Raw genomic sequence first — 22,152 nt, forward strand, 5'->3', positions numbered from 1 at the left:
TGTGAGCCTTTTTTACCTAAGATCAACAGGTGAGCTTCATGGCGTTTCACACAATTCTTATTGCAAATATAACAGACAGAAAGGAAAGAAAGAATGAAAGATCCACTCACATTAACAATAAGAATAATCCACCAATCCTAATTTAAGCATATGTATTAATATAGGGATACATATACATTGCTGTTATAGCACATGTGATAGAAATAAGAGAGTTTCTTCGTAGACTTAAGCCTACCTCTCTCAGAGCTGGTAAACCTGTATTTATAGTTTAGGAAGCCAAGTTGAGAACATGTTGGGGAATTTTCCTTGAACATTCAGAGCACATAGAACCTCACCCCAAAGAAAAATAGGAACTATTGTTTGTTAAGGATGATGGGAGCTTTAGCTCTTATGAGTTCCTCTGATTCTTTGGGTGAAGCCATGTGCTTTGAATGTATGCTGTGGATGTGACTCAAGTCAGACCTTTGGTCCGCCCAGCTCAATATTGTATCTACATTGACTGGCAAGAGCAGTTTAGGGTTTCAGGTAACAGTTTTTCCCAACTCAACGTATATATCAAGGATTGAAACTGGGGCCTTCTGTGTGTAAAGCATGTGCTCTGCCACTGAGCTACAACTATATCTATAGATAGTACCTCACATGATTGAATACTTCTCTGTACAAATGCATATACTGTATAAATAAATCCATGCACGTAGAAAACTAGCTAGGGCAGAACCCTTTGCCTGACACCCAGCTTTCAGTATGGAGGGATTTTTAAACATATATTTATTTTTTGGTACAGTCGTACCCTGGTTGTCGAACACCCTGGAACCCAGATGTTTTGGCTCCCAAACACCGCAAACCCGGAAGTGATTGTTCTGGTTTGCAAATGTTCTTTTGGGACCTGAACATCTGATGGGGCTTCTGTGGCTTCTGATTGGCTGTAGGAGCTTCCTGTAGCCAATCAGAAGCCACAATTTGGTTTTTGAATGTTTTGGAAGTCAAACAGACTTCCGGAACAGATTCCATTCAGCTTCCAAGGTATGACTGTATACAGGAGTATTGATTTGTATGTGCTGTTGAGTTGCCACCTAAAGAGGTACCACTAGGATACAGGTTTACCATCTTACTGAGGACAAGATATGTTGGCAAGAATTGGGGACAAAGAGAAAGAATTGCTGTTCTACTCCAGGTGGGACAAAATACATTGATGTGTTCACAAAGTTATAGATAAGTAAAAAGGGGAGGGGAAACTGCTAAGGTTATCTGCTAATGACATATAAAGATTTTCTATGGAAGATCTACTGGCCTGGATTTTTGCCCCTTTTGTGGAATAATACCTTTTTGTGACTTTGCAAAAGTGCATTGTGCTGATGAAAGTTAAAGAAGTGTTAAAGTGCAAATTTAAAGTGCACAATTTTCAGCTCCAATCTTATCTTTATTTGGAAGGAAAGGAAGGATTTAAATTCAATAAATAAAAATAATTCAATCAAAACTGTTTCAAACTCAGCATTTCCTATCCTTCTTGCAGCACCTAAGTCATGTTTTCAAAAACATGACCTGTTACTTGCAAAGCAAAAGATGTGTAGACAGACAGACAGACAGATACCTCAACTGTGAGGTTGGAAAAGAAACTTCATCTGAACCAGCAAATCATGATTTAAAAGTTTTATTTTGGAATTATGCTTCATAAACTGGAACGTTTCAATGGGAAACTGAATAGGCATTAAAATATATATATTGTCTTTGTTCATTGCTGATTTCTCCTTTGCTTTGTACAGCCAATGGAACATCAAGCAGCCAACTGTCCACACCCAAATCGAAGCAGTCTCCAATCTCCACACCCACCAGCCCAGGGAGCCTCCGTAAGCACAAGGTATTACGTTTCTTATACCTTACTAAACCTCCTACATGATTATTACCTGCCTGCACCACTGAAAGAGTTTGTGAGGGCGGGAAGAGTACCTGCACTGCTCCACTGGAAATAGCCAAATGGTGGTAAGGCCGTCACTGGCTCAGCTGCAGTCTAGTAACTATAAAGGATCTCTGCTTGATTCTGCATGGGGCTGACATTTTGGTTGGTGGTGCAATCAACTGTTAGGGCTCACCCACTCTTCTGTGCTGGTTTCCCCTGGGGAAACCTGATCTTCAGCGCTGAATTGGAGCAAATTGGGTTTTCTGCAGATTGATGTTTGCTCCAATTTAGCACTTAAGAGTGAGTTCTCTGGGGGAAAGCAGCAAGGAAAAGGCAAAACCACTTGAAGCCATGCCTAGAAAGCACAGGACAAGTGGGAAACAGCTCAGACTTGTGCTTTCTAGGCATGAGGAAAGTGGAAGTGGATGAGCCCTCATACAGAATTCCTATTGCGCCATGTTATCCAGGCACAGACCCACTCTTTAAACCTCTGTGTCCAAGTGTGGGTTTTTTGTCCAGGCACTGTGTTTTACCATTGAATTGGAGCAAATGGCAATGCATAGAAAACCCAATTGCCGTTTGCTTCGATTCGGTGGCAAAACATAGATTCTCCCAGGGAAAGTGCTGGGACAAAAAACCAAAACAAAACTGTTTGGACATGGAGCTTTAAAGCCTGGGGCTGTGCCTAGAAATGCAACACAAAAGGAAGTCTGAATGAGTCATTAGTCTCAGCTGTCCATCTACATTTTAGCAAGAATAGTGTATTGACCTTCCAGGATTGTTGTAAAATGTAAGGCTTACTGAAATCCTTTGTAAACAAACATACAGTGTGTGTGTGTGTGTGTGTGTGTGTGTGTGTGTGTCTACACGTTTGTGCATGATATCTAATGTTTTCAAATATCTATACAAACAGAGATACTTTATAAAAATGATTGTCATTCTGGAAAGTACATTCTTTCATCTTCATTTATATGTACAGCAGATATAGTCATCTGTTGTATTTCTTGGGTGAGCAGGAAATAAGGCATATTGTATCATGAAAGCTGAAATGAATGGAAAGTGTTGATTGATTAAGAATAGAGACTTTGTATGTTGTGATCATAGTCACTTTCTACTCCAGACAATGGCCTAAGAATACCCTCATCATTGTTGTGGCACTCCGCCCCGCCCCCCCCAAGCCCCTAACCATGGAAATTGTTGCCAGTTATACATTACTGCAAATGATTTCCATTGATTTGGGATGAGCAAACATCCCACTTCAGGAAATCTCCTTCATAAATTATCCAGATTAATAAACTTGATCAATTTCCAAAACATCCTCTCCAAACCTCTGGACCTATTTAGATTATTCTAAATAGCTAATCTGGATACGTTTCGTATTGGACCCATGAGGGTAGACTCCCTAAATACAGGCTTTAATTACAGGTTTGTTGCAATTTCCTGACTTCTCTTTCTCTGACTCGTTAACACTCTATTTCTCCACATGAATGCTTGCAGGGACCGAAAAAGTATTGTGCAAACCAGCCCTTAATAAGGACAGTCAGTCAGCAGGAGCTTTCAGAGATGGCAGTTTACATCAAAAAAAAAATTCAAATCCTAATTGTGTGTGTTTCCTCTGCCCAGATTTTTCCCACTGTATATTTTCTATAGGAACTTTCTGCTTCCATCATAATGAGATACAGCCAAGTGAGACCCTGGTGAACCTCTACAACGTCTTCTTAAGATCAGTGAAAAGGACGACAGTTCAGGGGCAATAAAAGTTCCTTTGAGCAAGTGATGCTTATACATGAATCTAAAGGAACTGAAATGAATGTGATGGTTCTATGTATTAACTGCATCCATCACTAATGATGATTTTGTTCAATGTTCCTGGGGCTTCATTTGAATGGTGGTTTTGATCGAAACTGTAGCAGAAATATGTTCTGAAACACAGTACCACAAGCTCTCTCTGCTCACCAATGAAACCAAAAGTAAAGGTTTTAGGTTCTAAACCTATTCATTCCCCACATTTCATCAGCATTCCGTCCACATAGCATTTCATTTTTTCACCTGTCTGTTTAACTTTCTGGAAGGTGTAGATTTTCAAGGAAAGATCAGCATCAGAAAGGCTATGAAAAAGAGAGGTACTCCAACTATGTCACCTGTAGGCTGTAGTGGACCATGGTGGAGCAGGTGCTGTTACCAGCTTACAGAAGGTTTTGGGTAGCTAGGATGAGGTTTGGGTTCTTTAAATGCACTCACTGAAGATTTAACAATACAGTATCAGTATATAACCTTAGTTATATGAAGCCCTGCAGGAGGCCAATTGTTGCTGTCCCCACAGCCCTTACAACGCCAGTTTAAGTGCTTGCCCAGCTTTGGGAAAGAGGAAGGAGGACTCTAGGACCCTGTCCAAGCCGCTTCACACCTGAATGGTCAGGAGGCTGTGGACTCTCTTTGCATGGAGGTTTTAAAGCGGATGTTGGATGGCCATCTGTCATGGATGCTTTAGTTGAGATTTCTGCATTGCAGGGGTTTGGACTAGATGGCCCTTGGGGTCTCTTCCAACTCTAAGATTCTATGCTTCTATGACTGAGTTTACTTGTATGCCGCTTTTTACACAATGAGCTGCACCAAAAGCAGCTTTTGAAACATCAAAGTACAGAGAATTGAAAATGCAAATATACAAAGTGCAGAGCATGTCAGTAAATTAAAATAAAAAATCCTGACACTAAAACAATTTTAAGGTTTGTGCCAGGTGGTCCTCCCTGAGGAGACTATTCCATAAACAGGAGACTACTAGAGAGAAGGCTTATTTTCTTTTCCCCACACTCCATTGGAGGTGGCATGCAGTGAAGAGCCTCAGATAATGATCTCAGATTCTTGACAGGTTTATATGGGGAAAGGCGGTCCTTTAGGTATAGTAGTCCTGAAGCTTTAAAGGTCAAACATAGCACTATGAGTGGAACCCAGAAACCAACTGGCAACCAGTGCTGTTAGGACAGAATAGGTGTTATATGCTCATGCCTTCTTTTCCTAGTTAACCATCTAGCTGCCACATCTTCAGTAGCTGTAGTTTCTACACAGTCTTCAAAGGTAGCCCCATTTGCTAACTGTCATCCCTGATTACTCTCTATGCTGACTGGGACAGATGAGCATTGGAGTGACAATTCTCTAACCCTGCTAAAGATGCCCTTGGTCCCTAGGAAGATGAAGAGCAGTTCAGGAAGTGGGCTAGAGGTCAGGAAAGGCATCCTAAACTGGTGTTAATCCAGAACTGGTGCTATATGTTCACACCTTCTTGTTCTAGTTAACAATCTGAGGGATACTTGTGCCTTGCAACACTGGGCTAAATGTCCGAATGTAAGATTGACAGGACTCCTTAGAAGGTCATGACTCCAGCAGACCTCTTCCTTTGTGCTTAGAATTTAAAGTGAAATATGGAGAAAAGCTTCATCAAAATTTGGGGAACTTCTGGAAACATGCTCAGCAGTAGAGCATATGCTTTGCATGCAAAAGATCCCAAATTCAATCCCTGGCACTATAAAAAGTTCGTGTTTGAAACGCAGGAAAACCATTAAAGACAGAAAAGAACTTTTAGAGGCTGTGTTTGGATCAAACTGTACTTGCCACCCAAATTCCTACTATGGAGCCAGAAAATCTGGACTTTGGCAACATCACTACTTACTGGAACTGGGGGGGGGGGGAGTGTGTGTCTCTATCCACAAGCAAGTGGAAACTGGGCATACCAAGCACCCCACTGTATCTTTTTTGTTCATCAAAATGCTCAAATACTGGCATTTCTACTCCATTAAGCAATGAAAGACATGCAGATAATTACAAAGCTTTAGCAGGCATTTTGCTATTCCCTTATAAGGACACTTTTTTAAAATGTTGAGATTAATGCCTTATTCTGCCAGCTGCAAAGTACTGTATAATTGAATTTTGCTAGTGCTGTCACAGTAGCCTTCTGGGCCAGGACTGCCTGTAGCAGCTCTTGGGTCTTCTAATTTTCCATCCCATGCTCCCTCTCATGCTCCTATGACGGATCATGTTATTACATGCAAACTCATCTACAAACATAGAGTGATGGCGTTGTTCTCATTTGCAGTGACAGGTGGATCATGTGAAAAAATAGTTCACCAACAGAGGCAGATATCTTCCTATATACATAAGAATGTAAGGCTGTCATCACGTAGCTCCCATTTCAGGATGTGTAGTGCCACATCACAATCCTGATTTTGTATGAAATGATGGTGGGAGAAAGCGAGAAGGGAAAAGTGGTGTTTTAGAGCAACAGAATATGCTTGAATACAGCAAGGATAGAGAAAGCTGAGAGGAAAATAATGGTTTTAAACAACAGCAAAGGCTTGAGTAAAGTACCTTAATACAATGGAATATTTGAGGACCCTGCATCCTTTAGCTCTCTCACATGAGGCAGCTGAGGAATGGAACAGAGAAGGTTCAGTATAGTGAGAAGGATGGTACACTGAAAGGGGAAGAAGTCGTTGTTCTAAACAATGACAGAAGTTTGAGTAAAGTGGAGATGGAAAGACACAGAAGGAAAATGGCAGTTTCAGACAATGGCAGAGGTTTGAATAAAGTAAGAATGGAGCAAACGTGAGAGAGAAAAGTAGCATTTTTTAACAATGGAAGAAGTTTGAGTACAGTGATCAGGAGATGGCAATGAAGGGAGGGGAAGCAGCAGTTTAAAAAAAAGATTTGGGTTAAAATAATAATTCTCTGGAAAGAGGAATAGATTTTTAAACCACTCTGAGAATTGTAACTCTGTAAGAGGAACAGAGGTCTCAGTACCATTAGCAAACTACAGTTCCCAGGATTATTTGGGGAAAACCATGTTTAAAGTGGTATGACACTGCTTTAAATGTATACTGCAGATTGGGCCTAAGTCTGCAATGATTATTTGTGCAGTGAGTCACTGAAGCAGTTCCTCATTGATGCAGAAGAGGCTAATTGTGGGAGTTAACACGTTTTCCCTTTCTCCTTACAGGACTTGTACCTGCCTCTATCCTTGGACGACTCTGATTCCCTTGGAGACTCCATGTAAAGAAACCCCCTTCCCTGTGTCCACACTCCATTTTAGATATAGCACCACACTTCTGCCAAAAGGAGCAGAGAGGTCACTGGTGCAAATCCAAGGATACAAAAGTTATGTCTTTTCTTTTCCTTTCCTATATTTCTCCTCTGTGCCACAAAACCAACACCTATGAATCCACAGAGATAAAGGGATACCGATCATCTGAGTAATTTCATAGGAAAGATAAGTGGCCATTATTGGCAGCTTGAAGTCAGAAGGCTTGAATCCTCATGCTCTTCTCATACATTTTAGCCCAAGCGTTTGCTTTTCTTAAAAAAAAAACCAACCCTATAATGTACTGGCTTTTTTATTTGGCTGCCAGTCAGGTGACAACTTTCTTTTGCAAATGTTCCATTAGCAACTCTGTCCAAAGCCCAAAAGTGGAAACAGGTCTATCCACCAGCACCTCCCCCCCCCAAATACCAATGAATACCAGCAACTCTGCAAAAGCAGACCTGTTTCCAATGCTGGGTCTCTGAGTTTAACACCTGCATATTGTCTGATGTTAACTCACAGCCAGTGGGAGGCAACTCTTGTCTCTTTGTGAACATCCATATAAGTACAAGGGTGATTGGACAATGCTAAGAAATAAAGAGCTACATATCGTGATTTTCTCCTCAAATAGGACACAGGGATATGTTCTAATAAACACACAAAGTTGTTTCAGCTGGGTGGGATTTGGGAAGCCACCCTGCTGGCTCTGCCTGCCAACTCTGCTCTCCATCTTTTCCTCTTCCTCAGTTGCACCTCAATCTCCCAACCCACCTCAGCTGAGCAAAACTCACCTCGGCCTCATCCCCTCACCCTACCATATTCTCTTCAATTGCCCCAAATCACCTCAGCCCCATCTTTTCCTCCCCTTCTGTCTCACTTCAACCCTTCCAATGTGCTCAGCCTTTTTCTTCCTTTTTCTTCCTTCTTTGTCTGGTCTCCCTCCAAATCACATAAGCCCCATCTTTTCCTTCTCCACTTCACCTCAACACCCCACCATATCCATGCTCTCAGCCCTGTCTTTGCTTCCTTTCACCTGAGCACCTTGGCCCTATCCTCAAATCCTTTGTCTTCCACCTATACTCAAGTCCTACCGCCTGCCCATCCTCACCATCAACCTCCCCCCCCACACACATTTCTTATCAGATGGAACCAGCCCTGGTCCTGAGGCACTCCATGGCTGCAGAGGTGATGGCTCCACTGCCCCTCAATACCCTCTGCTTTGAGGCTATTGGTCACACATATACGTACATTTTTATATACATACATATGACCAGCAATAAACATGGTCTGGTTGATATGAAGTTACTGAAATGGTATCTCTCTATCTCTGTGGAGACTATCAATGCCTTGCAAACAGCCAACACTGAAAACACTGTGAAAAAAAATTGTTTTCAGGTCTAACACCTTCAGCTTATTATTAATTTTTAATAACAAGAAATCCATACAACTTTTATAGAGGAAAACAAATAATGTTAGCTGTGTCTTAGAGTCAGTTCTTCAATATCCTTTTTTTAAAAAAAGAAAACTGGTGACTTTTTTTTGCTTTAAAAAAGAAACAAAATTTTAAAATATACAAAAAAAAAGTTCAACACAGTAAGTGTTTTGAAGTCACTGCCAAACTGACATCAGAGGTTCATAAAATGGGAGGGGTCTGCATGGGGTGGGGGAGGGATATCGCAATTAATTCAAAATGGTTAATATTTTGAGAGTGTTTGTAACATGCTTAAGGTTATGTTTTTAATTTTCTGTATTTCAATAATTCTAACTATGGCCAGATGCTCAGACTGTAGAACTGTTAGGATGTTCATGATACGGTATTATAAACTTTTATCTTGAAGCAGTGCATTATAGTGAAATGGGAAGAAAAGGAATCCATTCAATTTTTTAAAAATAATCATTGATGCAAAGTTCACAGTTTTATACAGACCTGGCCATTTTATTTACTGGGTCTGGATACACATACCAGATAATACTGTGCATTGCATTATTCCTTATTTGTAGGAATAAGCTCTCCATAATCTTGCAAAATGTTATCAGAGCAATACCCATATAACCAACCTTGGGGATTGCTTTCCCCACTCTCCTTTAGATTCATTTGCAAACCGTTGTGAGTTTAGAATGTATTGCAGCAATTGTACTTTTGATAAGGTTATGTTTTCATTTTGCAATTTCATTTTGTGAGCCACCTTGGGCAATTTGCATAAAGTCGAAAGGCATATGGAAATTTCTAATAATAAATAATACTTCACACTGGGGTACTTAACTCTACAACAACTTTTGGCTATTAGAGGAAGACAATGCTTGGCCCAAAGTTGGTATTTGGTGGTTATCTTTTGCATTCCTTACCACTGGCATCTTTGTGATTCATGTGGCAATGTGGATAAGCCAAGCTTGCAGTTTTGTTTTAATTATTTTTAAAATAGAAGGTTTCAGACTACCCAATGGCTGCAGTTTTAGTAGAGACCCTGCATCACAAGGGCAAGTGAGGATCTACCCTTTGTTGAACTAAGCATTTAAAACCTAGGCTTTCCTTACCTCTATGCCATTGTTTGGCCAAAGCTATCTAAACTTTGGTTCAGAATATTCAGCATTCATGTAAGTTCAATGGTCAGATCACTGTGGAGAAGGCTAGCTTTGAGGACAAAGCATAGGGAAGGCCTACAGGAAAAAAAATTCCAGTGTGTGTTTGATATCTGGCAGATCTGGTGTATGAATTGGAGCAGGTCTCTTAATTTCTCTGTGCCTCAATTTACCGTATCTGTCAAATAAGGACAGTACTACTTTCTCTACCTCATGGGGAGGGATTGGGAGGGTTGGCCAGTGAGTCCTTTCGTTGATGCCGTTAAATATTTTTGGATCATCTGGTGGGAAAGTACTGTCTATGACCTCCTAGGGACTAGTATTGAGGAAGACTTTGGAAAGATTGTCAGGTTTCTTTGGTCAATTCCAGTGATGGCTTCTTGGGGTTAACTTAGAAGGCACTGTTGCTTGCTAAAGTTGCTAAGTGGCCCTGACACACAGCCAGTTCATACCCACAGCTGTCAGCACCAGAAGCAGCAAACTCTGTATGCTCACTGACCTCACTCCTCACAGAGGGGCACTGTGTACCATATGAGGCTCTGAATCCTGGGCATGAGCGTAGCATAGATTGTGAACTGCTTAAGCCCACACTCCAGTCTACTTGGAGATGTGACCGGGGGCATGCACTGGATGAATGTGGAACTGAGGAATTGTTTCTGTTATAATATGATAGGGAAGCAGTACTCCACCATAGCACTGTTCCTTAGTAATATGGAGGAATAATGCAAATATTTCTCCATCCAGGAACTAAAGGTCTTTGTAATAATGTACAATCCAATCTTCACTATTTCAATAAGCAGGAAGAAAATGATCCGCAATACAGAACACACACCACCTCTCCTCTTCCTGTCCCCTACCCCCCAAAACAGATCCTACACACAATTGGGTACAGTCCATTTGATTGCTGGTTTTGTGCAAGGCCCAAAAACTGAGCCTATGATTGGCAGGAATACTGTAGTCTTTTGAATGTTATACTCTGTTCTCCCCTCTTCATCACGTCCACAGGAGACAAAGCTAGATGGCTAATGCTATTAGTCACAATAGCTACATGTAACCCCAGAGGCAATAAACCTCTGAATGTCAAATGCTGGAGGCAAACAGTTGGGAAAAGCTGTTGACTTCATCCCCTGTTTGTAAGCTTTCCAGATGCTGGCCCCTGTTGGTAGACAGAATGTTGGGCTTTTGGTCCAATCCAGCAGGGCTTTTCTTATATTCTTAAGTAGAACATTGTTTACATGGAGTATGTTTCCCATTTACCAACAACAACAATGTGTTTATTTAAACAAGTAATACAGATATAGGCATTTTTCTTTGATTGCACTTAATAGTGGCATATCTGAGAGCCTGGACCAATATGGACTCCCTTGCCTGATGTGCTCCAATAATGCACATCGCTCTTCTGAATAAGGGCCTGACAAGATGAGGCTTTTGTAATAGTTTGTGTTGCCACGCATTGCATCAGCAAGCAAATATACAGCAGCCTAGTGGAAAGAGAAGGTAGATCTTTTTTTCCCACAAGGAAAAGAAAAGCCATTCAGACCTGCAAAAGTGAAACAGGGTAAAGGGCCAGACTCCCAGGTTTTAGAAGCAATTCTTCAGGTAAACGTTCTTGAACTGTAGGTAGAAATCAGTGACCATGTCGGATGTAAAACTGCCTGTATAGTTGATGTTGCATGAGTCTTTATACAAAAATAAAAATAAAAAATGCATGCAGAATAGCAGTGTGTACAATGCTAGGTGTGTTCAGCTCTTAACTCTTGGAAAGATTATTTGAAAAGAAAGAAGGATTACAGGGCACTTCTCTTATACCTGATTCATTGATGCAAGCACATGAGGTGGGTGGTCTCAACACTAACACTAACCCAGCAGTGACTGTCTAGGAGGGTGGTTTTCCATATCTCTGGGGAGAACCATTTCTACATTGGCTAATCTCTTGAGGAACCTCTACATTTCAGAGGATGCTGTGCGTGTTCTAGGGTGCAAATATTGTACACACAAAAAACAACAACTGGACAGGTCTGTGGGGCCTCACTATCATCCCATGTGAACTGAAAGTAGACCTTGGAACTGGGGCTAGCTTCATGTTTGGCAAAGTGTTTGCTGATGGACTGCCAGTGCTCCTGTAGCAGGCTTATTTGATGGTTTTATGCTGGGCAGCAGTGGTGCTCTGATAAATGCTGAGCATTGGGAGTCCTGAAGGCCTGTTTTACTTTGAATTGAATGTTTCATTTCCCACAATACCTCTGACTGATGCTACATTAGGGCCACAAGTGACATTATAATGGCCGTCTAGCATTTATTGAGTGGCTTGCGCAGGCACCACCATTGGGCATGTTGTTGAGACTACCCCAAGCTGAGCCATGGGCTCCCTAGAGCACACACAACATTCTTCTGCAGTTAGAGAAAATGCCAGAAGATTGGGAACAGATGGCAAGCTCTAGGAAATGCCTGGCTGCTCTTACTTATTTTCTCACTGAACAACTGTGACAAAGTTCTAAAGGACCTCCAGAAGTTCCTGTAACACAGCTCAGAAACCTCTGATCTAATCACTGTCACTGGCAGCATGCCTCTGAATTGCAGTTGTTGGAAACCACAGGAGGGGAGTGTGCTCTTGTGCTCACGCCCTGCTTTCAGATTCTCCACAGGCATCTGGTTGGCCACTGTGAGAACAGAATGCTGGACTAGATGGGTCACTGACCTGATCCAGGTACAAGACTTCTGTTCTTCTGTTCTTAGTTGTTTCCCATTTTTGCCCAGTAAGTGGAGCTGCCTGTGTACATAAAGGGTGAAATAGTTCTAGGTAGTTGCTGGGGTTGTTCATCGGCTCCCTATTCCCCCAGTATCAGGTTCTTATGTAAAATTAATTATAAACCATTGCCAAACACAAGGCTGGCCTGAGGCAAAGGACAAGGAAGTACCACCCCCACCATCCCATTCAGTGCAGAAGCTGACTGAACTGGCAGATGAATCTTACTGAAATACTGACAACAATGTGATATTACTCTCCACCACACCTGAGGGCAGCAGGTTGGTTTAAGAGGTGCCCGAGAGACCTGTGGCTCACAACAGTAATTGCCAGGGGGATCCAAGGTGCACCATCTCCTGAATGAGGCAATTGCCTTACTCTGCCTAACAGTAAGGCAAGCCCTATAACCAGTGTCAGAGGCAATATGTCTCTGATTGCCAGTTTCTGGGGATCAAGAGTGGAGAAGGTGCTGTTGTGCTCTGTTGTGTTGTGGCTTCCCAGTGGAACATCTGGTTGTCTTCTGTGAGAACAGGAGGCTGGACCAGATGGGCCTTTGGCCTAATATAGCAGGGCTTTTGGCCGAATATAGCAGGGTTCAAACAACAGTCTGCCATCTCCTCCTCACTCTTTTAAAATTTGTTTAAATTTTCCATACAGAATTCTGTACGACAAGGCTACTGCACTGATTCTGCTGCAAAAAGTCACTGCTAAATTTCCCTTGGAGGAGGTCTGCCTTTGAACCAGGGATTAACTGGAATCATTCAACGGATGCTGTAATCCAAAATCAAGTCCATTTATATTCTCAGACATAGTCTCAGACATCTGTCAGCGATTCTTTAACTGATTCATTGCAGGGGGTTGGACTATCAGGCATGGCCAAACTTGGCCTTCCAGCTGTTTTGGGACTACAACTATCATCCCTAGCTAACAGGACCAGTGGTCAGGGATGATGGGAATTGTAGTTCCAAAACAGCTGGAAGGACAAGTTTGGCCATGCCTGGACTAGATGAAACCTTGGGATTGGAATCTACAGGATTGGGGATAAGGGACAGTCTAAGTCTGCTATGCTACTGATAATTATGCCTTGTATGTTTAACCCACCCTGGGAACAAAACTGACTGAAGGGTGTGCTAGAAACAGAACAGTAGAATTGATTCCCTTGGAAGGTGGTGGGCTCTCCTTCCATGGAGGTTTTTAAGCAGAGGCTAGATGGCCATCTATCATGGATGAGATTCCTGCATTGCAAGGGTTGGACAAGATGGCCTTCCCGTCCTTCCCAGCTCTACAATTCTATTAACTCTCTGAAGGATGGGCTAGAAATTGAAATAATAGATACTGAAATGCTTAAGACTAGTGGTTGTTTTGCAGGTGTATTATGCAACAGATCAGGTACAATAATAGTGCATTAGTGGTGGATTTATGCTGGGCCATTCACACATCATTCTACTTTGTAAGTTGTTTTGTGATGCTTCCCCAACGTTATTGCCATTGGAAGGATACTATAACAAAAATGGAACACATACACACCCTGCAACATTTGTGGTATAAAAAGGATTTCAGCAGGAAGGATTTCAGCAGGAAGTTACAGGACATGCACTGATTGGAAACAAAATAGTATGTTCACCCCAAAGCTTTTGCAGGCACAAACAGTATTGGAAGCAGGACTGGGTATCTTTGCCCCAATACCATCATGAGCACAAATCGCCATAAATGCACAATGAAAAGGACATCTGGAGTGTCTCTATATACAAACAGACAGACAGACATAGCCCCCCATGCTGATTCACCAACTTAAATCATTTCCCCTAATGCTGCCATTAACTGCAGAGGGGAAGGGATTTTCCTTTGTTTGGGAGATTCATATTTAGGCCATGGCGTTGGTGAAATGGATTCTATCCCCACTCCTGCCCCATTACAACCCTGATCCAGATCCCACAACCTCAACATGGAATGCTCCCATCCCATAAAGTTTGGCTCTTAGGACATTCATCTCTGCTTTTATTTTACAGTGACCCAAAATCGGTTGTAAATATTTAAAGTTAAATCTGTTAAAACTTGGCACGTTTCCGTGAGAGTGCAGCTAGAAGTGTGAGATGACCATCTGCCCTAAAGCTATTTGAGCGCCTAACATCTGTATATATGCTGAAAGGGCATATGTAAGAAAGTGGAGCTCTATACTTAAAAGTTTTTTGTTAAAAAACACACCCAGAGAAGTTTTGCTCACCATGCAGCTGTCACATTTTGCTTTCTGTTTTAACATACATGCACACACCAGCTGCAGATGTCTAACGTTCAGCCATCTTTCAAAAGGAAAATTCAACAAGAGGGTGGCATTAACACCTAGGATTTAGAACTCTGGATGGTTTCTTATCTTCCGGTGAGACTCTTGCTCAGCAAGTTTGGCTACCACGTCTCATTTCAGGATCTCTTTCTATGTATCTGTAGAGTTTCCCCAAGTTCTAGCATCTTCTCTTGGCTTGCCACTGCAGCTTAAAACCCTAAATCTTCCCTCTTTCCCCCCTTTCTTTCCATACCAGTTCCTCAGTCCTTGATGAGGTAAGAGAACCTCCTTTCATTCCCTTCCTGTAATCTATACCTCTTTCCTCCTCCTTAGCAAAATCCTTTCTTGGGGTTTACTTGTTCTCTTCACATCCATCTGAGCTGTCCTCTCCACCATATTCTCCCTGATAGGATATAGCTATAAAGCCTCCAGATCTTGCATTTTCTGCAGTGGCTTTGCATGCATGGTGACATCCATAAGAGCATTTCCCTCATGTGCCCTCAGCCTGGATGCTTCCACATCCTGTCAAACCAGCTGGGGTATCACACAAAAACAGCCCACAGCTGCCACACAACTTGTATACAGCAAAAACTGCATCATTGAAATGTTTTAAAAGAGAAAAAGTGTTGTCAACTCTTTATCAGATTGGCAGTGCCAAACCTTCGCGTGGTCTTTATTTTGACCATTTGAGTTGGTTAGGGGCAAAGCAAAGATGCTTTCAAAAAGAACAGTGAGTCCACCCAAGAATCCTCTGTGCAGAAACAAGAAGCTCAGATGACCGAGTTAACAAAATCGGTGCTCCTGGTTCAGGACAAGTGTAACATCTCTTCACAAGATACCCAATTCATTTATGGAATTCACAGTCATTACCCATAGTGACAGCCAGCAGTTTAGACGGCTTTAAAAGAGGACTAGACAAAATCATCAGAAGAATAGGACTGCTGGTGGCTATTAGCCATGAGGGGTATATGGAACCCCTATGGTTCAGAGGCAGTATGCAACTGAATGCCAGCCACTCAGAGACAACAGTGAGAGAGGGCTGTAGCCTTCATGCCCAGCTAATTGGCTTCTAAAAGGCATATGATTGGGTAGTGTAGGAAACAAGATGCTAGAGTGGGTGAAACTGTAGTCTTATCCAGCAGAGCTCATTTTCATTTCCCTCCTACTGCCAAACTCGGAACCTGTCTCAGACCCTGTTTGGCCTGACTGTACAATTCACCTTTTGTGGGGTGAGGAGAGGGCAAATTAGGTAGGTCTGCATTAAAATGTGAACCAATTTTCTCCCCCATTCATATTCACAAGTAACTACAAAGCAGGTCATATTCTAAAGCAGAAATAACTTGTTAGGCAATTTCTCATTTAAACTGCAGATCATCCCAGCTATTGATATTACAGCTTATGTTGTCAGCTTATAAAATGGACTGAGTTTTATGCAATGCCAATCCTACTCAGGGTAGACGCACTGGCATAGATAATTTAGGATCATTCATTTCAGTGGGTCTATTCTGAGTAGAATGTAGCTTGATGCAATCTATAGATGATAGATAAGAGTGAGCTCTTATGAAAAAAAGTTTTCAAGATTAACGGTTCCCCAAGTCTGCAAAATGATGGTAAGATCTGGAAGATAGCAAGGAGAAGCAGCTCACTGGATGGAGTAGAACCACTATGCTACCTTCCCAGGAGGTGGTTCACTGCTGATTACTAAGAGCAGGACAGCCAAGGTGGTGGGGGCTTTGATGGAGTGCTGACATGCAAGTGGGAGCACCAGATTGGCTCCACCAGTGGGTTTGCATTGTGTCAACCTTCCCACCACTTCATCCCCTACCAGTAAGCAACAGAAACCCACTGCTGCGAAGACAGCATTGCAACTCTGCCCCACCTGGAGAACTTCTGGTAGCCAGGTCAACTTCCCACTTCTCCCTCTCCTTGTGTAGGCATCCTGTTATAGTATGGCTCCTCCAGATGACCTCTTTATTGAGAATTCAACATGATTTGCTTGCACAAAACTTACAAGGAGATTAGAATGCCCAGTCTTTACTGAGCATGTGTTCTGATTTGTTTGTAGGGAAGAGTTATACCATAATGAGCATTTATCCTGATTTGCTTGCTGGGTGCTTATATCATTAGTCTTTTATCCTATGCTTTCTAGTGATTTCCCTATCACTTTCCTAACTGCAAAAAAGCTTTTTTTATTTTAAAGTGGATTTGCAACAGAACAAGCCATTTTATTTATTTCATAAAATTTATATACCACTTGATTGTAAAAAAAATTATGAAAATCAAAGTGGTTTGCAAAAAGATACAACAATAAAATCCAAGGGGGAAAAAATACAATGCTATAAAAATATTAACAGTTCACACCTAAATATATGGCATGCAACTGAATTCTTTCTGCCAGATACCGACAGTCTGCCTTACAGCAGTGGTTTTCATTTCTACTTTCCTCTGGGCCACACTTTCAGAATAAAAATTTGCTCATGCTACACCGGATTGATAAGAAATACATTGGAAAACAAAAAGAAAAGACTCCCACCAGTGCTTGATTAGTAACATAGAACACTATAATATAATCATGGGATATCCAGACAGCATAAAACAATGCAGCTACATAAGAACATGCATCGTTCCCAAAATATAGTATTGATTGTCCTTGAATCTTCCTGCCGTACTTGCCATCCTCTCCTGCCACACCCTTTGAGAACCATGGCCTTACTGATTAGAGTTTTGAGAAGCACAGGGGGGGGGAGGGGTCCAATATGGATTCATTGGTGCTGCTCACCACCAGTGTTCTTAACCATAAGCATGCTGCACATTGACAGAAATAGCTGTAGTAGCAATCTCACAGTACTATCTGCATGGGACACATACGGCTTTCTGGAATCTGATCTATAGCTCTTTTGAGAAGTGGACTGTGTCCAGGGAAGTAGTCAGCTAAAACAAATCCTGATGGCTTGAGCTTTTGAGCTGATTTTGTATGATTCTTCTCATTCATGAAAAAATTAAAAGCTGCAATATAATATAACCAAGAGGTCATAATGTATTTTCTTCTATAGTTGTTCTTGTGTTGGGTGGGGTTAGAATAAAAGAGCATGGGAATTTTAAAGGGTTAATAAATCAAGGTGGGGTTTAAAGTTTAGCTGGCATACTTTAAACTCCCTGTACAGAACCTTGAAGGTCATCTCCTTTGTGCAAGCTGTTGTATTTTACAGGGTCAGGCAATTTTTGTTTCGTTTAAATGACATATTTAATAAATGAGTGTTTGTAAAAAGGATGAATTAAATTAAATTAAGGGTGGGGGTTTTTTTGTCTCTCTTTAGCAGGTGTAATAGGTTTTCATAAGCCTATGCAGAGTAATACGATATATTTGAGGAAGAATTTTCATGGTTTATATGTAGCTGGAAACTGGGTTGCATTTTCCTTTTTCCCTTTTGGTCCAACAAAGATCTGCCTCCCCCCCAATCACCTCTGAGGAACATCCACGTGGAACTGCATCATAGAAAGAAAGCAACACATGTTGAGACCATGTCATGAAATCAGTTTCCCCAAGCCTCACAAATCCGGTTTCCAAAACACTTTCCCAATGAAAACCACTCATTTTAGTAGATAGGCAATCTGAGAAAATAGGAAAGTTAAATGACCTCAATTTGGAATGAGGAACTGCAGGCCACACTGTTCTCCCCAGACCACATCTCCTCACCAGCCCTGTTCTGCTCTCTACTTCAGTGTCTTCACCTGGCTGGAATGTGCCTGTGAACTGCAATAGTGCCACTTGCTGGGATGGAGGATGCAGAGTTGTGTGTGTCTGCGTGTGTGAGAGAAGATTTGTTGTCCCATCCACATCTGTCTCTAGTTCTGTCCACTACTGGCATGCTACCTCCAGAATGCAGCCCTCAGGCTGAAGAAAAAGTCCCCACGCCTGCACAATAAAGGGGGAACCTTCGATACATTTTATGATCAAGAGAGCTTGTGTGTGACACCAACCATTTTTTAGGGACAGGACTGGTGTCAGGGGTTGGCTTCATCGGGCATTTGTGAAGGTCCACACCTCAGCAAGGGGCTCTTTGACCCTGCTGTTCCTCCTCCTCGCCATCATTGTCCATTTACCTCCATTCTGGGGTAATGAAATGGAGCTTCAGGCTCTGCCTACCTTACATTCTCTTACTCTATGTTGCTGATTGTGTGGATTGTGTCCAGAGGAGAAAGGTGAGCTGATGGGTAATAAGGAAACAGCCAAGGAGGAAATGGGTCCACTCAGTAAGAGGTGTGCATTGAAACCATTTTTCTTGAGGAGCCCCCCAAACCTGAAGCCAGCATTGAGCATGGAGGTGGTCAAGCATTTGCCAGCTGGCTAAAGTTTTCCATTGACAGCAATTGTGAATATCTTTTATCACTTAAGACCAGATAGGACTCCACTTGCTTTAATGTCACACCTTCCATCCATTTACGAAGCTTGCAGCCTGATGCTGTGCATGTTTGTTCTATTATGAGTGGAATATCACCTGAGTGACAGTGGCTACATTCCCCATGCAAAGTCACCCACTCTTGTAGCCACATGAAGGAAGTAGCTTCCAGGAGTGGTTTTGCATGAATGCAGCGGCATGATCCGTACCCCCTGTGCTCAGGCAGTTCACCACCGGGAAACCACATAAACCTTTGGGCTTATGGGCAACAACCTCCTTGTTCCTGTGGCCATTGGACCACTCTTCATGGAAATGAACTCTTCTGGAGTTCAATAAGGACCCCAGCAGGAGGCAATTCTATTCTTCAACTTTTTTAAGCGCCTTGGTCTCAGTCAAGTAAATCTACTCTCACGCTTGACATACCACTTGGGGATTTGGAAAAGTTTTCCACATGGCAAATTATCATTTTAGGTTCCACACCAAGTCACCTCACCCACATCTTCTTGTAATATATTGCAGCTTTAAACCAATGATTCTTCTTTCCTTTCTTACAGTGCATGTTTTGAACGGATTCTGCATTCTACATTTGTGGTGGGTTGCTTAGCATTCTGTCCATTTTTTAAAAATGTGCCATTCAACTTGTACAGAAAACAATTTTATTGATGGACGTTTTGGGGGGAGGGGATTCCTTTTTTATTATATAAAAAAAGCTTCAGCTCCATGGGTAGAGGTAGAACTAGGATAATTAGTTGGCAGATGTCAATTAGTGGTGGTAGTTGTAGACATTTTAGCTTGCTATCGAACAAGCTTTTGAGAGTAAATGCATGGTACTGACATCTCATGGTTTTAAATCACTTTCCCTTGCTTTCCCTCAGTCTCTCGTGGTTTTAAGTTAAAGATAAGGGCATGGAGAAAATGACAGAGCAAAACCTAAACCATCACTGATTTTGAACGTTTGTAACATACAGACGCTGTTCAGTCAGCTGCCTTTCTGTATTGTACCATTAACCCCTCCCAAGAGCAGCCTGCTATGATTTTATCTCTCCATGGCATCAGAGCATTATACCCAGTGCAATTCAGGATTGTTGTCTTGGTGAGGTTATTTTTTAAAATAAGAATAATAATAAATAATAATAATAATGTAAATAATCTAGCAGATCTTCATACACCAATTCTGGAGTAGGGAGAATCCAATGTAACAGTGCAGTTTACGAACACTATGAGTTATAAAGTTGTTCCCTCCTCAACAGTTTTCTGTGATCAAAGAGGGCTTATTATTTCATGTGTCTAGTTAACACGGTTCCTGTGTCGATAAAGAACATAACAAGCAAAGACTTAGAACCTATGGTTCTGCCCACTAACTAGTGGCTTTTATGGGACTTGCACAGAAGACAAACCCAAACGGATGTACCCTGGATCCATGCGTCTTATGCCTCCTCCCCTGTAGGAGTCTTTCTTAGGAGGTTTGATGTTACAAAGCCACTTTTCATTTCATTAGAACCCCACCCCTGTGAAGTGTTGTGAACTGTTTTTATTGCTTGTTATACTCCACCTAACCCATTCCTCACCTCTCTCGGATTGTTTCTGTGGTTGGATACCATGCAGCGGAGGGACCTGTTCACTCTGTAGCTTTTGCTCTCAGTATTTGTTATGCATTTTTTCTCATCTAAGTGTACATTTGCAAGGTGCGTGTGATGTCATTTTCCAAAATAAAATTTGGTTTCAATACCTAAGCAAAGCCAGGCCTGTGGATTACTATCTTTCCTGTTGCATTTTGTTGTTTTTAAGACTGAGAAAACCTCAGTCAATGAAGATTCACACACGTATGTGTTACACACACTCTCTTTTTGTCTTTCCTCCAAGGAACTCAAGGTAGTGTACATTTAATCCTTACCACAAAGTTGTATGGTAGGCTAGGCTGAAGGACTGCAACACAGGAAATTGCTTATTCCTAGCTCCAAGTATTTCCCAGTGTAGCTTGCTCTGACTGGCAGAGTAATGTCTACTCCAGGGGGTGAGGAAACCTTGAGCCCATGGGCGTAATCCAGGTATAGGCAAACTCGGCCCTCCAGATGTTTTGGGACTACAACTCCCATCATCCCTGACCACTGGTCCTGTTTGCTAGGGATGATGAGAGTTGTAGTCCCAAAACATCTGGAGGGCCAAGTTTGCCTTTGCGTCGCATAATCAGACCCAGCATAGGTTGCAGTTTGGCTCCCTAAGCCACACCCTCCTTTCCCCCCATCACCCATGTGGCAGCAGGTGTGTGGCAGGTAGAGTTGGTTTGTACATTGTAAACTCTGTAGTGCAGTTGATCCCAGTGGGATTCCTGTAAACAATGAACAGCTGATGGGGAACCCCACAGTGCAGCCAATACCTGCTCAAGTTGGCTTGCTGTGCTCGCCAGGGCTTGTTGCAAATGCAGCTATTTGTTTTCATCATTAGCTTAAACAGAAGCCGGTGATGCAAAGATTTAGGACAGATAAAAGAACGTACTTCACACAGCACACAGCCAAACTATGGAACTTGCTCCCCCAAGAGGCAGTGGTGGCCATCAAATTGGATGACTTTAAAAGAAGATTAGACAAATTCATGGAGGACAGGCCTACCAATGGGAGTAGGAGGTCAGGATCCAGTCCACCAGCCAAGTCCTGTACCCTGGTCTATTCTGTCACTAGCTCTCCAAGGTCTGGCCATTCCTACTTCCTACCTGCTCATTCTACCTGCAGATGTCAGGGATATGGAACCCGGGATGATGATGATGATTATTATTTGCATACAAAGCATGTAGTAAGCATGTAGTTAAACAGTTATCTCTCCCCTCAATCTAAGGTGTGAGAACTCTGGATTTGCCCCTTAAAATATCCGCAGCCATTCTAAACTTGCCCACAGTATCAGTTCCTGATAGGCTGAAATTAATCTGGGCACAGAAAATGGCAAAATATAGCAATATTCTTTATGCATGTTGACCCATCCAGATCCAAGAGGGAGGGATCAGCAGGCTTGGAAGGATTAGCATATCTGGCTTCCTTACACCACCTAGCCCAGGATTGCCTAATCTGACTAGCAGCACCTCTCCAGGCTGTCAGGTAGAGAGAGAGCTTCACATGGGATCCTTTTAACTGGAAATGCTGGTGACTGAACTCAGGACTTTCTGCACAGCAGCTCATGTACTCT

At 42.2% G+C, this 22,152-nt stretch overlaps 1 protein-coding gene across 4 annotated transcripts in view; it reads left to right on the forward strand.

The window, feature by feature from the left end:
• The window catches only part of DCX (doublecortin), a 114,504-nt gene extending 97,438 nt beyond the window's left edge, over positions 1 to 17,066 (forward strand). For 2 of the 4 annotated variants that reach the window (XM_083722430.1, XM_083722432.1), the window contains exons 6-7: positions 1,764 to 1,858; positions 6,888 to 17,066. In XM_083722430.1, coding sequence (XP_083578556.1) covers positions 1,764 to 1,858; positions 6,888 to 6,944 — 152 coding nt within the window. In that variant the 3' untranslated portion in view covers positions 6,945 to 17,066. Of the gene's footprint in view, positions 1 to 1,763; positions 1,862 to 6,887 lie in introns of all 4 variants that reach the window. The other 2 variants (XM_083722431.1, XM_083722433.1) reach the window with 1 other exon arrangement.
• Positions 17,067 to 22,152: the final 5,086 nt, after the last annotated feature.

The sequence above is a fragment of the Podarcis gaigeae genome (genome assembly GCF_964106915.1).
Source record: "Podarcis gaigeae genome assembly, chromosome: Z".
In the NCBI taxonomy this organism is placed as follows: Eukaryota; Metazoa; Chordata; class Lepidosauria; order Squamata; family Lacertidae; genus Podarcis; species Podarcis gaigeae.